This window comes from Balaenoptera physalus (genome assembly GCF_965194825.1).
Source record: "Balaenoptera physalus genome assembly, chromosome: 2".
Classification (NCBI taxonomy): Eukaryota; Metazoa; Chordata; class Mammalia; order Artiodactyla; family Balaenopteridae; genus Balaenoptera; species Balaenoptera physalus.
The window spans coordinates 110,496,829-110,513,059 of NC_138883.1; the positions used below are offsets into that span (position 1 = coordinate 110,496,829).

General features: G+C 35.6%; 1 protein-coding gene and 1 long non-coding RNA gene across 12 annotated transcripts in view; one reads left to right on the forward strand and one right to left on the reverse strand.

Moving 5' to 3' along the window:
- The window catches only part of LOC309654381, a 198,033-nt gene that overhangs the window by 152,056 nt on the left and 29,746 nt on the right, over positions 1–16,231 (forward strand). The gene's annotated exons all lie outside the window — the stretch shown is intronic.
- Positions 1–16,231, reverse strand: part of DENND4A (DENN domain containing 4A) — a 134,653-nt gene that overhangs the window by 10,159 nt on the left and 108,263 nt on the right. For 8 of the 11 annotated variants that reach the window (XM_082444731.1, XM_082444725.1, XM_082444732.1 and 5 more), the window contains 10 exons: positions 11,579–11,768; positions 7,872–7,966; positions 6,263–6,438; positions 6,023–6,169; positions 4,950–5,148; positions 4,462–4,716; positions 3,391–3,508; positions 3,252–3,278; positions 2,638–2,800; positions 2,409–2,473 (listed from right to left, as the gene is read on the reverse strand). In XM_082444731.1, the coding sequence (XP_082300857.1) occupies positions 2,409–2,473; positions 2,638–2,800; positions 3,252–3,278; positions 3,391–3,508; positions 4,462–4,716; positions 4,950–5,148; positions 6,023–6,169; positions 6,263–6,438; positions 7,872–7,966; positions 11,579–11,768 (1,435 nt within the window). The remainder of the gene's footprint in view (positions 1–2,408; positions 2,474–2,637; positions 2,801–3,251; positions 3,279–3,390; positions 3,509–4,461; positions 4,717–4,949; positions 5,149–6,022; positions 6,170–6,262; positions 6,439–7,871; positions 7,967–11,578; positions 11,769–16,231) is intronic. The other 3 variants (XM_082444735.1, XM_082444734.1, XM_082444727.1) reach the window with 1 other exon arrangement.

The window sequence follows — 16,231 nt, forward strand, 5'->3', positions numbered from 1 at the left end:
TTATTTATACCAATTATTTTTATTTATGTAAGGTCAGTAGGAATATCCCACCTATTTATTTATTTATTTAATTTTTGGCTGCGTTGGGTCTTCATTACTGCATGCGGGCTTTCTCTAGTTGTGGCGAGCGGGGGCTACTCTTCGTTGCAGTGCACGGGCTTCTCACCGCGGTGGCTTCTCGTTGCGGAGCATGGGCTCTAGGTGTACAGGCTTCAGTAGTTGTGGCATGTGGGCTCAGTAGTTGTGGTTCGTGGGCCCTAGAGCGCAGGCTCAGTAGTTGTGGTGCACGGACTTAGCTGCTCTGCGGCATGTGGGATCTTCCCGGACCATCGAACCCGTGTACCCTGCATTGGCAGGTGGATTCTGAACCACTGCGCCACCAGGGAAGTCCCGGAATATCCCCCCTTTTATTCCTAATTTCAGTAATTTGAGTCTTCTCTCTTTTTCTCTTAGTCTAGCTTAAAGGTCTGTCAATTTTGTTGATCTTTTCAAAAACAAACTTTTGATTTCAATGAGTTTCTCGATTTTTAAAAATATTTTCCCCGTTTCTCTATTTTATTTATTTCTGCACTAATATTTATTTCCTTTCTCCTGCTTGCTTTGGGTTTAGCTTGCTCTTCTTTTTCTAGTTTCTTAAGGTAGAAACTGCTTTTACTGAATCTCAAAGTTTTGGTATGTTGTGTTTTTAATTTTCATTTATCTCAAAGTATTGTCTAATTTCTATTATGATTTTTTTGACCAATTTTCTATTTAGGAGTGTGTTGTTTAATTTCTATATACTTGTGAATTTCTTATTTTCCTTCTATTATTGATTTCTCTTTTCATTGTACTGTGGTTAGAGAACATACTTTGTATGATTTCAAACCTTTTAAATTTACTGAGAGACTTGTTTTATGGTCTAACATTTGGTTTATCCTGGACAATATTCCATGTGCAGTGGAGAAGAATGTGTATTTTGTTGTTGTTGGATGGTGTGTTCTGTAGACGTTTCTTAGGCCTAGTTGGTTTACGGTGCTGTTCAAGTCTTCTATCTCCTTGCTGATCTGCTGCCTAGTTGTTCTATTATGGTTGAATGTCTATTTCTCCCTCCAATTCTGTTAGTTTTTACTTCATGTATTTTGGGGCTCTGTTGTTAGTTGCATATATGTTATAATTGTTATAAACAATTAATAATTCTTGGTGGATTGACTGTTTCATCATTATACAATGTCCTTCTTTGTCTCTAAAGTCTATTTTTTTCTGATATTAATATAGTCACTCTAACTCCCTTTTTATTTTATTTTATTTTTTTTTGGAGGTTTATGCCATGAAACAATGAGCATTTTATTGCTAGTGCATATAATGTCACATTTGATACAATTTTAGTACAAGTGAAAAAATACACTGTGGGTAACATTAAAAAGCTGCAGTCACACTTATATATATTTCTTTACAAATCGCCAGTAGTTTATGGTAATAGAGAAATGTAACCTACTGACATTCATATGGCTCCACTTCAAATATAGGAATTGTTCGACTATAAATATATTCTGAAATACATTTGTTTACTAAAGTAACGTTTAAAAAATTGTGCACGAAAATATATATAAAAAAATGCCTTGCAAAAAGTTACAAATACCACCAGGCCCATCTGTGGATCACATTTATGCAGGGGATTTCATCTTGCCAACATTTCTGATTGGAACCTGAAACCATCTTGTGGCTTCAGGAGGAGGGGTTAGTGGCAAGAGGCTCATTGATTCATCTATTTTTTCACTTCTGATTTCAGAAACCTCAGTAACTCCCTTTTTAGTACTATTTGCATGGAGTATCTTTTTCAATCCTTTTACTTTCTATTTGTTACTCTAAAGGAGGCCAAGCACAATAACTGAGAGTAGAAGATGATCAACCAAAAATGTTCGAGACCTCCTAAAATATATATTTAGCTACCTTACTTCTTTTCTGAAACAAGCTTAATGTCATTAGTGATCTGACACAATAGTTAAAAGCATGGGATTGGAAATTAAGACTGCTTGGTTCAGATATGGCTCTGTTATTGCTGTGAAACCCAAGTTTAAGTCACTTAACCTCTTGGATCCTCAGTTGCCTCAGTAATAAAATGGAAATGATAACAGTACCCATCTCATAGGGATTTTGAGGATTATATGAGATAAAATATGGAAACTACTTGCTACAATGTAAGGCACATAATAAGCCCTCAAAAAATGTTAGCTTTCATTATTTATCATTATTATTACCAACATGACCAAAATATCAAAGTATCTTTTACCTTATATTAAAAAAATCACACAGTTCTATTATATTAATATAATTTTATATTAAACTAATTAAGACTACCAATATAAAAACACTTTGAAAACTATGCCATGATATATAAATATTACATGTTATATGTTATGCTGAATTACCTATATCAATGTTTTCTCTTCCCAGTGCCACAAGTGAGAGAAACAGTATTTCTCTATATAAACTCCTGGGGGGAAAAAGGAGTGGAGAAGATATTACTATTCAAACAGTCTATACATATCTACAAAAATTTTTATGTTAATAAAAGCATGAGATATTCTAACAAATCACTCAGCAAACAATATGAATCTGCTTAGAGGAACAATATATTCATTTAAAAGAATGACTTACCTCTGTCTTTTAAAATGAGGACATTTATTCAGTGTCTCTAAAATCTGACTCATTGGTCCATAGACATCATTCATTTTAATGCTTTTTACCATATTTTTCAATAGTTCCTGGTTAAATGAATTATCACCTTTTTGCAATAAATGGACCATTGGATACTTCTGGGCTGTAAAAGAACAAAAGAGCAGATGAAGAAAAATGTTCTGTGTAGAAAGGAGAATGTAATTAAGCAGCAACTGACAGCTATTGAAAAAGTTACAAAGCACTAAAAATAAATTAAGGGCAATAGATAAAAGAACTGAAATCTAAGAATGAAGTAAGAAGAAAAAAGGAAGAAATAAGACAATGATAAAAATAAGCTTAAAGGCTCAAATACACAATAACTAAAAATACTGTTTTCCTTAATACAGCCCCTGGAAGGAATTTTACATCAGCAGCCTGGGATGGAAACAAAAAATAAGTACAAAGAAGAAATAGGGTACAAGCAATGTGCTAAAAACAAAACTCTACAAAACATAACCCCTCCAGCACATACACAGCACCACTCAAAAAACAAAAACAAAAACCCCTTGACCTCCATAGATGATAATACTAAAAACATCAAACTTAACACTCACTCTCAAACAAAAGAGTACGATTTTGACCTGTAAGACAAAAAGTAGTGTAAAATAAAAGTCAGTTACACATTAGTTTAGGCTATTTAAAGCAAATAGTACTCTCATATGAAGGACATCAGCATTCTATGACAGCACTTACTGTGGGCATTCCAGAGGATGTACAACGGCTGTCCTGGATCCTGATGTAATTTCATATTGTCCCACAACATTTGTATTAAAACATATTTACTGTCTTCAGACATACAGTGGCGAGGAATCTGTGTTGAAGAATAAAAAAAACATTCATTAATGATCCTTATATGACCATGTTTTGTAAATATTTTATAAAGAGCCTTAAAAATATTTTTTAGGATGCATGTATGCAAGAGAGAAAAGAGAACAGAAAAATCACTGATTTGTCTGCATTTTATAACCTACCGAAGGGAGATGACCTGAGTTGAGAAGCCAATGATCCCTAAAGTAGCAGATTTAACAAAGTACTAAGATCAGTGAGAAAGGGTACCATGAAGGGCTAATCTTGACCAGCTTATGACTGAGGCTCCACAGAAAGATGAATCCAGGAGCCCCATTCTCCATCAGTTCAAGACCCTAGCGCAGGTACTCTGAGTTAACCTCTCATTCACTATGGTACTGAAAATCCAAACACATTGCACGATCATAGACATGAAGTACAAGAATGGAGAAGACAAAGTTTCTGAACTTAGACACTTTGCCATTTAGTGCCAGTGACAGCATATGAAAAAGAAAAAAAAATGCTTTAATAGAGCAACATATCAAAAATACGAGTGAACATATAACAAACTACCTAAATGTTAAACAAAAATTCACAGTAAAGGAATGAAGAGAATGGTAGCACATGACTGCGATATGAATTACAGATGTCCAACTGAAGTGTCAGGCTTATTTTTGAAGGCGGTATGCGGCATGAGTGGGGCAAACTCACAAAGTCTTCTCATAAGAGTCATTTACAGTTTATTCTTGAGGCTATAACAAAAAGTCAAGTCCATTTTGTGTAAACTTTATAAGAAGTCTAAAAAACATGACTGTCTTACCGCTAGACTGTAAGAAGAAAAATTATTTGCAACAATTTTATTGATTCAGATGGTTATTAAAAATATTCAGCATAAAATTACTTTTTTGTCATTATGAATATGCAAACATTACAATGGTGACAGTAGCACTGGCTTTTAGTTAATTTTTACTCTCATACCTTTGAATACTTGTTACAATGCTCAGAAGAAAGAATCAATCCAGGTAAATTACTGGGTAAGTCAAGACGTCTAAAATACCACACCAGGTTCCAAAAAACAATTGGATGATGGTCCACAAAGTCTGCCACTGTTATTGCATGGTCACCCTCATTTTCCAATAAGCTTTCAAGTTCCTTCCATACCACTAAAGGACTAAGATATGGAACAGTGATAGGATCTGGACTTGGGAGGTGCCATTCTAATCCTAAAGAATCCTGTTGAGTAAATAAAAACCATAAATAGCAATTATAAGATTGATGATACTAAATCATTAAAAAAAATTCCTGTCAATGATTTCCATATAATTAGAAATGTAACTGTATCATGTAACAAGACACTCTTCTTAACAATAATAAAATTGAAGCTTACAAGGCTGTTTAGCACAAGGGGAACAAACTCATACGTAAATTATCAATGTCCAAATTGTAAAAAACACCAAAATACATACTGTAGCTCCTTGTAAAGTAGTTGGCAGGCTGCCTGTAGGAATGAGCTTCTGTCCTCCATTGTCTTCCTTATCCAAGGTGCCATAAGTACTAACACTCCTGGCCATTGGAAATACTGGACATTTTGACAAAGCTGCTTTTGATCTATCAGCAGGGATCTGAATACTTCGGGCACATGTATTTTCGAGCAACTTTGATTTGCTTGGGCATTGAAAAAAGAAAAAAGCGTATCACTGTCTAGATTTACTTTATTTCACTGACCATGTTCTTCTCTTTAGAATCAGAGCTGCACATAGCAAAGTAAAACGAAGGAAAGATGTTAATCAGGCTTTGGCTGGGAAAAAGGGTACAGTTTAAAGTAGCCTAATCATGTTAAATTTCCTTTTTATCCAGTAAACTTTAAATATACAAGAGTCATTCATCTGTTCAAAACATTTAGTGGACAACTTTTATACTGCAGGAACCACAGCAGGCCCGAGGATACAAAGCAGAAAAAATAGGCACCTATTCCTTCAGGAGTCAGAGCTAGTGGGAGACAAAGAAAGGGCTATAATAGACCTATGATGAAAGAAGGTACACACACAGATTTGCAGTTTTGCAGTCTAAGCAGTCAGGATCAAACAGGTCATGCTAGCCTGCTAGTAAGTACTATGTAGGCATTTTCTTTTGCACATGCAGTTACCAATATAGCTTCACTTGCCCAGCTATATTTGGTGTATTTGGCACTTCTCCAAAATGGAGTCGATTTCGGCATTTGTTTTAAGCACAGACTTACTTGTATTAGGCTTACTGTGTAAGTCTTAGTTTGATTTTATAGTTCATCTATCAGCGCCAAATGTTTTCTTAGATTATTAAATATTCCTAAGTAGAAAATTAAATATTGCAAAGTAGCAGTACCTCAGTACTGACTTAATTCCTCAAGAGAGAGAGAGAATTAATTAGGAATAAGAACTTGAGATTAAGAATCTATTATACATAGGAATTTAAACCTTAAAATGGTCAGCTAATTCTTTTGTCATTACTTGAAATGTATAATATATGTTGTTAAAATATAGTTCCACATAGTCATAATTACCTATTTAGATCAAAATTCCCTTGAACAGAGAGAACAGATGTGTCAAGACCAGAGGCTGATGTTGAGATACAAGACTGCCTTGTCTGCCTTGAAAAGGAGGATGGAAAATGTATATTTTCTGTAGACGGGCTTGACTTCAAAAAGTATCTGTAATGTGAATCAAAGGAGCTTTTTGAGAAAAGAGATATTCTAGGAAACATGACCCTTAAACATGAAGGGAAAAAAAGCATAAATCACTACCTTCCAGGTCGTCTTAAATCTCTTATTTCGATGTTCAGAAAGGGCAAGAAAAGATTGCCACAAAATGGGCAGGTTGTATTGAGATTTGAATCATCTGCTGTCCAGCCAGCCATGATTTCCTCATCATGGACAAGACAATCACAGGTTCTACAACGAGAGCAGCTCGAGATAAGAACCTATGGGAGAAAACAGCATTTTATAAAGTAAGCCGGTTAGTGCAATTACAATTTAAAAACCATTTCAATTCATATATCTACTGGAAAAGTAAAACTCAGAAGGATTCAGAAGTTACAAATGAAAAATGGATTACATTCAGTACATTATATAATAAACTCATCTTTAACTATTTCAGCTAAGTCTGTTCCAAAACTTTTGCCTGAAAGGGAAACTTGCATTTAAGTGAGCATTTTTACCATTATAATTACGTACTATAAAATCTGCCATGATTTTATAAACGGAAAACTAAACCCAAGTATTACTTTGTTAATACACAAAATAGGTATTGGTAATTACATGTTACAGATCTGTGCTACTCAAAGTGTGGTCACCAGTCAGGAGCTGGTCCACAAACTCTTACTGGTTTGTGATGAGCTAAGTAAAGAAACTGAGAAGAGGATCTGGAGACCTTTAAACTAATTGCTGTAACAGCTAAGTCGGTGATCAGTAGATTTTACAAGAGTAACAGCCATGACAGATGGGAAATTAAAAACAGCAACAACAAAAAAAACCCTGGTCTGTCACTACAGACAGTTTAAGAAGCATTGCTATAGATAAATGTAAATGCTGTCGTTACATTAAAATATAGAAATTCCTGAAGCCATCAGAAACTTTGTAAACTGCAACATCAGTGCTCATCATTTATTTTCCAGCTGCATGCAAATTTATTTTCCAAATTTTTGCGAATTAGTGTGAAACAGAAACACAAATGTTTTTGGAAGCAATTTTTACACAAAAATTAGCGAAAGTTTTTAAGGTGTAAAACTATAACCTTTTTATTGCAAGAAAATGGGATATAGCAGCATACCCAGCAGATATCTACATCAAAGTGACACAAAAGAATGAAAAACATGATGGAAAAAGTTGACACAAATGCCAAATCTGCTCCCTGTATCCTCATCCAAAAAGTGTGCCTGCACAGCAAAATTAGTTACAAGTGTTTAAGATGTGAAATAGGGACTTCCCTAGCAGTCCAGTGGTTAGGACTCCGTGCTTCCACCGCAGGGGGTGCGGGTTCAATCCCTGGTTGGGGAACTAAGATCCCGCATGCTGTGTGGTATGGCCAAAACAAAAAAGAAAAACAAAAGTGTAACAAAAATTCAAAGAGGACATACATAAAACAAAGGGTAAATATAAATACTGGAAATAAAAATGCTTATGTATGTTGATAAACATGAAAGGAAGTATGGAACTTTTCTAAACAGAAAAAGTCATATGACTTCAATAATCTGAAATACTAGATATTTTAAGTTTATTCAGGAGCAATATACATTCTGAAATTTTCAGATGCCATATATTTAACTTTTTATCACTCTACCAGAGACTATCAACACTTAAGAAATGTAAATTTTATTAAGTAGTACATGAAGATGTTCTTTTGATTAAATTGTACCTCCATTGCATAGTTCTGGAAGATATTTGTATTACTCGTGTTGCAGGAAGATGCCACTTCTGATTTCCCAGGTAAGGCAAACTTGGACAAGGATCCTGTTCATTATTAAAAAACAAAGAGCAAAACCATTAAAATTAACAGAAAGGATATGAGAATCTTTCACTTTCATAAATTCTCTGGTAAAATGTCAAACTATTTTATTTAAAACTATTTAAAATGATAAAGGTAATTTAAGAAAAAGCAAATAAATAATGAAAAATGTTTTTCAACATATGCCTTTGTGTACACCTAAGGAAATGTGCTTTAATTCATTACTCACTTATTAAGCACTTTGTGTGTACAGACTAGAAGACATTCCAGTTGTTTGTAATTACTGTTTTGCTGTTTCTATTCTTACATGTTTTGGATAAAAGAAAGTGTTTAGTTCTAAGGTCTAAAAAGTATAAAATAGCTGATCTTATTTCAGATCATGAAAAGAATTACTGGCAACTCTCTGCCTTAGAAGGATCTTTAAAATCTGGAACAGTAATCTTACTTTTAAACACTAGGGAAGAGTTTCCAAGTATATTCTTAAGAGCAAAGGGATATTAGCAGGTATTAAAATGACAACAAAATAAGGGCGGTTCTGTGGTCAAGTCAATTGCTGACAGTGGCTATATCTAGTTAGGAAAACTGGAAGTAATCAATACATTTTCTATACTTTTTTTTTCCAGTAGTTACTACATTTTATGCATTAACAATGGTATTTTTATAAATATAAAGGTTAAAAAAAAAAGTAACAGTATAAACTATCAGTTGCAAGAAATAGAGAGGATAGGAAAACATGTTAAACACCACCATGGGGATGCATAATCCAGATTAATGATCTGATTGCTTCAGCAAATAAATGACAAGGGAAAAAAAAAAAGATAGCTCTAGAGCTTTCTCTAGCCCTAGGCCCTGCCACACAGACATACAGAGAGGTGGAGAGAGAGCTGAAGCTTCACATCATCCTTTAAGATGCTTAGAAATGGTGGCAACTAGAGTTCTTTCCTGATGGTCCCCCGATAACCTTCTGTAATCCCCCTCTGCTAAAGCTAGTTCAAAATTGCTATCTATCAGCCTTGACTAATTCAATCATTTATGTGGGCAGCCTACCTCTTGTATCTAATCAATCTACAGCACAGAATAAATATTCTTTTTAGCAAATATGAATCAGGTTGTGAGGTAAGTCTTATTTACTTAGCTCAATAAACTGTTCTTGCATGTTAGAAAAAAAATAAGGGGCAGGGAACTAATCACCGGATTTCTTCATGAATATACGAAAGGGGGAAAAAACAGGGAACAAAGATGAGAGGGAGTTAGTAGACATATCAAACAAATGCAAAAAGTAGACCTTGTTTGGGTCTCAATTTGAACAAACCGCCTTTTAAAAAGAGTTTCATGAGATAGTTGTGAAAATTTAAGTATATATTTTATATAAGATATATGATAAATCTTGTCACACTAAAAATATAACAATATTACAATTTTGTTTCGAAAAACAATGAATGCTTCACAAAAGATACTGTATGAGTCCATAACATGTTCAAAAATGGCCATGCTGACATACAGTGTTAGAAGATAATGTTCATTTGTGAAGGGAGTGGTGAGTAGATGTGGTTATGAGAGGGGGTTCTGGATGCTGTTTATGTTCTGTTTCTTTCTCCCCACTCCAAACATTTATTTATTTATTTATTTATTTGGCTGCACCAGGTCTTAGTTGCATTATGCAGGAGTTTCATTGTGGCATGTGGGCTCTTTAGTTGTGGCATGTGGGATCTAGCTTCCTGACCAGGGATCAAACCCAGGCCCCCTGTATTGGGATCAAAGAGTCTTAACCACTGGACCACCAGGGAAGTCCCAAGGTTCTGCCTCTTAATCTGATACTGGTTAATCAGTTGTCCTCAATTTGTGAAATGTACAGTATTTACATACATAAAAATGTACACACTACATGTATAACAGAGTAAATAATAAATGTATTAAATAAATAAACTTTAATAAAAAGTTACAAAGATATAACATTAAAGTCCTTGTGTTTTAGAAATATCAATACATGTTGAAGTATTTATGAATAAAATTATATACTGTTTGGGATTTACTTTAAAATGATCCAGTGGGAAGGAAAAAATGTTGGCAGCAGAAGAGGCGGAAAAGATAAAACAAGATTGGCCATTTGTTGATAGTTGCTGAAGTTGTGTGAAGGTACATGGGAGCTCATTGTGCTATTCCTTCTACTTTTGTGATTGACTATTTCCAAAATAAAAGCTTTTTAAAGTAGCAAAGATGCAAATTTGAAAAACATTATAATACATTCATTCCTCACATCATATAACAGGATAACTTTCAAATGGATTAAATATTTAAATCAGGGGTCAAATCTATTTTTGTATGACCACAAACTCAGAATAATTTTAACATTTTAAAGCACTGTTAAAAAAAAGAAAAAGACAAAAAAGAATATGTGACAGAGATGTATGTGGCCCACAAAACCTAAACTATTTACAATATGGCCCTTTACAGAAAAAGTCTGCTGACCCCAGAAAATGTTAAAAAGGAAATCAGAGAAGTATGAGAAGAAAACAGTGGTGAGCCTAGGGAAGGGGAAATCTTTCATAATAACTCAAAATCCAGAAGCAATAGGGCAAAAACTGATAAATTTGATGACATAAAATTAAAAACTTTTATGTGGGGGGAAAAAAAACCCCTGAACTTGACAAACTTGGAAAAAGCATCTGCCACTTATATAAGAGACAAAGGATTAATTCCCTAACATAAAAAAGAGCTATTAAAACTTTTAAAAAGTGGGGAGAACCAAAAAGTGAAAGTGAAATGTAGGCAAAGGACAGTTCACAGAAAAAGAAATACAAATAGTCCTTAAACACATAAACGGATATGCGACTTAATTTATAAGATAAAGAAAAATGAAAACTAAATTGAAATACATTCTTCACCTATCAGACGGCAAAAATTTCAAAGTGTGCTAACATATTTTCTTCACAAGGCTGTGGGGAAATAGGTATTCTTATATACTACCTGTGGGAATACAAAATAGTATACCCCTGAGGAAGGAACCTGGCAATATCACTTCAAGGAAAAACTTGGAAGTATCTTCCAAAAATACCCTGGCAAAATATAATATGACATATATGCATCACAGTATTATTTATAACAGTTAAAGACTGAGAACTTAAAGTCCATCAACAGGGAAGTGGTTAAAATAAACCAATACATCCACACATGATGAACAATGCAACGGTAAAAATGAATGAGGGACAACACTATGTGATGATATGGAATGCTCTTCAGAATATAGTGTTAAGTGAAAAAAGCAAGAAACAGTTAAGTGTTTATAGCATGTTACCTTTTGAGTAAGAAGACAAAGAGGTATTAAGAACACACACACAAACACACACACGCTTTTTAAAAAAGCACATTTTAAAACAAAAGCACATTAAAAAAAGCAACAATGAAAGGATAAATCAAAATGAATAAAAATGGCTACCTCTAGGGACAGTGACAAAACAAGATGAAGGGATGAGGATGGAAGAAGCTACACTTCTCTGAAAGTGCCTTGGTTCTCTACTGTTTTGAGCCATGCAAATCTTTTACAAAATTAAACATAAAGGAGAAAAAATAAAGGTACCACAAATCAAATGTAGTATGACCGAGCTGTTTGGACAAACCTTCTAAGGAGGAAGAACCTTCCAGGCTTGTTCTGCTGAAATCAATTCCCTTAGTCCCTGCAGTGGCACTGCTTTCCTGAGAAGAAGTGGCTCCTTCCAACTCGTGGCAGACATCTTCATCTGTTAATGAGGTAGATTCAGAATCCTGGGCTCCCACTGAAGAAAGACTGGTACGATCAGAACTTTGATCCTAAGGACATAATTATAAGCTTAATTTCCTTCATATTTAAAGTTAGTTATTTAAAAGTTCACTTCAAAGGCAGAGGAAACGCCTAATTACTCAGATGATCAGTTAATTAACAATACAACTTCTAGAGAAAAAAAAAACAACCAATTTTACAAGGGCATACTGGACAAACGTGAGCTGGAGATCAATTTTTAAGACAGCATTTCTTAGTTAGATCAAAGCAGATACCTGTTAGTTAGACAATTGCTAACTTTAAGTCTTTGTTTATTGTTAATTTTCTTCCCTGCAAATCGCAGCCCAGGATGATACCATTAGAAAATTACATTTTAATCTCTTTTAATTTCATTTATGTTTACATTTTATTCTTTTCCATAACAATCCAGGTTTCAAAGACATGTATTTCTAGTTTTCATTTTTGAGAACACCAAAGTATAAGTATTTTTTCCTGGTTACACCAGTAATATGTAAGAAAATTTGATAGACTTTTGTATGAAGAAAAAAAATTTTTTAAATAACTGTAATTACACTGCCCAGATAATACACAAGTGTGTGTGTGTATGTGTTACTGAGTTACTTCTAAGATTACTTGTAAATTTTTATTGGCTTTTTGGCTATATCTCATTGTATTTTTTATTAAGTGGGTGCTCTAGGGATTGCAATACATATACCTAATCATTTACAGTTGATTTAAAATTAGTATTGTACCACTTCATATATAATAATATACCTATAAAGAATGTCAGTAGGTTGAGTCTCTTAGTCACTATGAAACCTCTACACATATTGAAAATCCCATGAGATAACATTCAAATTTTTGTTTTGTCCAACTGCAAGTATTTTAAGGAATTTAAAAAGGTTTTAAGGGACTTCCCTGGTGGTGCAGTGGTTAAGAATCCGCCTGCCAATGCAGGGGACGCAGGTTCCAGCCCTGGTCCAGGAAGATCCCACATGCTGTGGAGCAACTAAGCCCATGCGCCGCAACTACTGAGCCTGTGCTCTAGAGCCCGAGAGCCACAACTACTGAAGCCTGTGTGCCTAGAGCCCAGGCTCTGCAACAAGAGAAGCCACTGCAATGAGAAGCCCATGCACCACAACAAAGAGTAGCTCCCACTCGCTGCAACTAGAGAAAGCCCCCGTGCAGCAATGAAGACCCAGCGCAGCCAAAAATAAACAAATAAATTAAAAAAAAAGAATATACACGTATGTATAGCTGAATCACTGAGCTGTATACCTGAAACTAACATGACACTGTAAATCAACCATACTTCAATAAAAATTTTTAAAAAAAGGTTTTAAAAAAGGGGTCTTAGAGAGATTGGTTCAAGACGGCGGAGTAGAAGGACATGCTCTCACTCCCTCCTGCAAGAACACCAGAATCACAACTAACGGCTGAAAAATCACTGACAGGAAGACACTGGAAATCATGAAAAAAAGATACCCCACATCCAAAGACAAAGGAGAAGCCACAAAGAGATGGTAGGAGGGGCACAATCACAATAAAGTCAAATCCCATAACTGCTGGGTGGGTGACTCACAAACTGGAGAACGGTTATACCACAGAAGTTCACCCACTGGAGTGAAGGTTCTGAGCCCCATGTCAGGCTTCCCAACCTGGGGGTCCAGCAACAGGAGGAGGAATTCCTAGAGAATCAGATTTTGAAGGCTAGCGAGATTTGACTGCAGGACTTTGACAGGACTTGGGGAAACAGAGACTCCACTCTTGGAGGTCACACATAAAGTAGTGTGTGCATCGGGACCCAGGGGAAGAGGCAGTGACCCCACAGGAGACTGAACCAGACCTACCTGCTAGTGTTGCAGGGGCTCCTGCAGAGGCGGGGGGTGGCTCTGTCTCACGATGAGGACAAGGACACTGGCAGCAGAAGTTCTGGGAAGTACTCCTTGGCGTGAGCCCTCCCAGAGTCAGTGATTAGCCCCACCAAAGAGCCTGGGTAGGCTCCAGTGTTGGGTCGCCTCAGGCAAAACAACCAACAGGGCCGGAACCCAGCCCCACCCATCAACAGTCAAGTGGATTAAAGTTTTACTGAGCTCTGCCCACCAAAGCAACAGCCAGCTCTACCCACCACCAGTCCCTCCCATCAGGAAACTTGCACAAGCCTCTTAGATAGCCTCATCTACCAGAGGGCAGACAGCAGAAGCCAAGAACTACAATCCTGCAGCCTGTGGAACAAAAACCACATTCACAGAAAGATAAGATGAAAAGGCAGAGGGCTATGTACCAGATGAAGGAACAAGATAAAACCCCAGAAAAACAACTAAATGAAGTGGAGATAGGCAACCTTCCAGAAAAAGAATTCAGAATAATGATAGTGAGGATGATCCAGGACCTCGGAAAAAGAATGGAGACAAAGATCGAGAAGATGCAAGAAATGTTTAACAAAGACCTAGAAGAATTAAAGAACAAACAAACAGAGATGAACAATACAATAACTGAAATGAAAACTACACTAGAAGGAATCAATAGCAGAATAACTGAGGCAGAAGAACGGATAAGTGACCTGGAAGACAGAATGGTGAAATTCACTGCTGCGGAACGGAATAAAGAAAAAAGAATGAAAAGAAATGAAGACAGCCTAAGAGACCTCCGGGACAACATTAAACGCAACAACATTCACATTATAGGGGTCCCAGAAGGAGAAGAGAGAGAGAAAGGACCCAAGAAAATATCTGAAGAGATTATAGTCGAAAACTTCCCTAACATGGGAAAGGAAATAGCCACCCAAGTCCAGGAAGCGCAGAGAGTCCCATGCAGGATAAACCCAAGGAGAAACATGCCGAGACACATGGTAATCAAATTGGCAAAAATAAAGACAAAGAAAAATTATTGAAAGCAGCAAGGGAAAAATGACAAATAACATACAAGGGAACTCCCATAAAGTTAACAGCTGACTTCTCAGCAGAAACTCTACAAGCCAGAATGCAGTGGCATGACATATATAAAGTGATGAAAGGAAGAACCTACAACCAAGATTACTGTACCTGGTAAGGATCTCATTCAGATTCAACAGAGAAATCAAAAGCTTTACAGACAAGCAAAAGCTAAGAGAATTCAGCACTACCAAACCAGCTGTACAACAAATGCTAAAGGAACTTCTCTAAGTGGGAAACACAAGAGAAGAAAAGGACCTACAAAAACAAACCCAAAACAACTAAGAAAATGGTCATAGGAACATACATATCAATAATTACCTTAAACGTGAATGGATTAAATGCTCCAACCAAAAGACACAGGCTTGCTGAATGGATATGAAAACAAGACCCATATATATGCTGTCTACAAGAGACCCACTTCAGACCTAGGGACACATATAGACTGAAAGTGAGGGGATGGAAAAAGATATTCCACGCAAATGGAAATCAAAAGAAAGCTGGAGTAGCAATACTCATATCAGATAAAATAGACTTTAAAATAAAGAATGTTACAAGAGACAAGGAAGGACACTACATAATGATCAAGGGATCAATCCAAGAAAAAGATGTAACAATTATAAATATATATGCAACAACATAGGAGCACCTCAATACATAAGGCAACTGCTAACAGCTATAAAAGAGGAAATCGACAGTAACACAATAATAGTGGGGGACTTTAACACCTCACTTACACCAATGGACAGATCATCCAAACAGAAAATTAATAAGGAAACAGAAGCTTTAAATGACACAACAGACCAGATAGATTTAGTTGATATTTATAGGACATTCCATTCAAAAACAGCAGATTACACTTTCTTCTCAAGTGTACACGGAACATTCTCCAGGATGGATCATAACTTGGGTCACAAATCAAGCCTCAGTAAATTAAGAAAACTGAAATCGTATCAAGCATCTTTTCTGACCACAACGCTATGAGATTAGAAATCAATTACAGGGGAAAAAACGTAAAAAACACAAACACATGGAGGCTAAACAATACGTTACTAAATAACCAAGAGATCACTGAAGAAATCAAAAAATAAATAGAGACAAATGACAATGAAAAAATGATGATCCAAAACCTATGGGATGCAGCAAAAGCAGTTCTAAGAGGGAAGTTTATAGCTATACAAGCCTACCTCAAGAAACACGAAAAATCTCAAACAATTTAACCTTACACCTAAAGGAACTAGAGAAAGAATAAGAAACAAAACCCAAAGTTAGCAGAAGGAAAGAAATCATAAAGTTCAGAGCAGAAATAAATGAAATAGAAACAAAGAAAACAGTAGCAAAGATCGATAAAACTAAAAGCTGGTTCTTTGAGAAGATAAACAAAATTGATAAACCATTAGCCAGACTTATCAAGAAAAAGACGGAGAGGATTCAAATCAATAAAATTAGAAATGAAAAAGGAGAAGTTACAACAGACACCGCAGAAATACAAAGCATCCTAAGAGACTACTACAAGCAACTCTATGCCAATAAAATGGACAACCTGGAAGAAATGGACAAATTCTTAGAAAGGTATAACC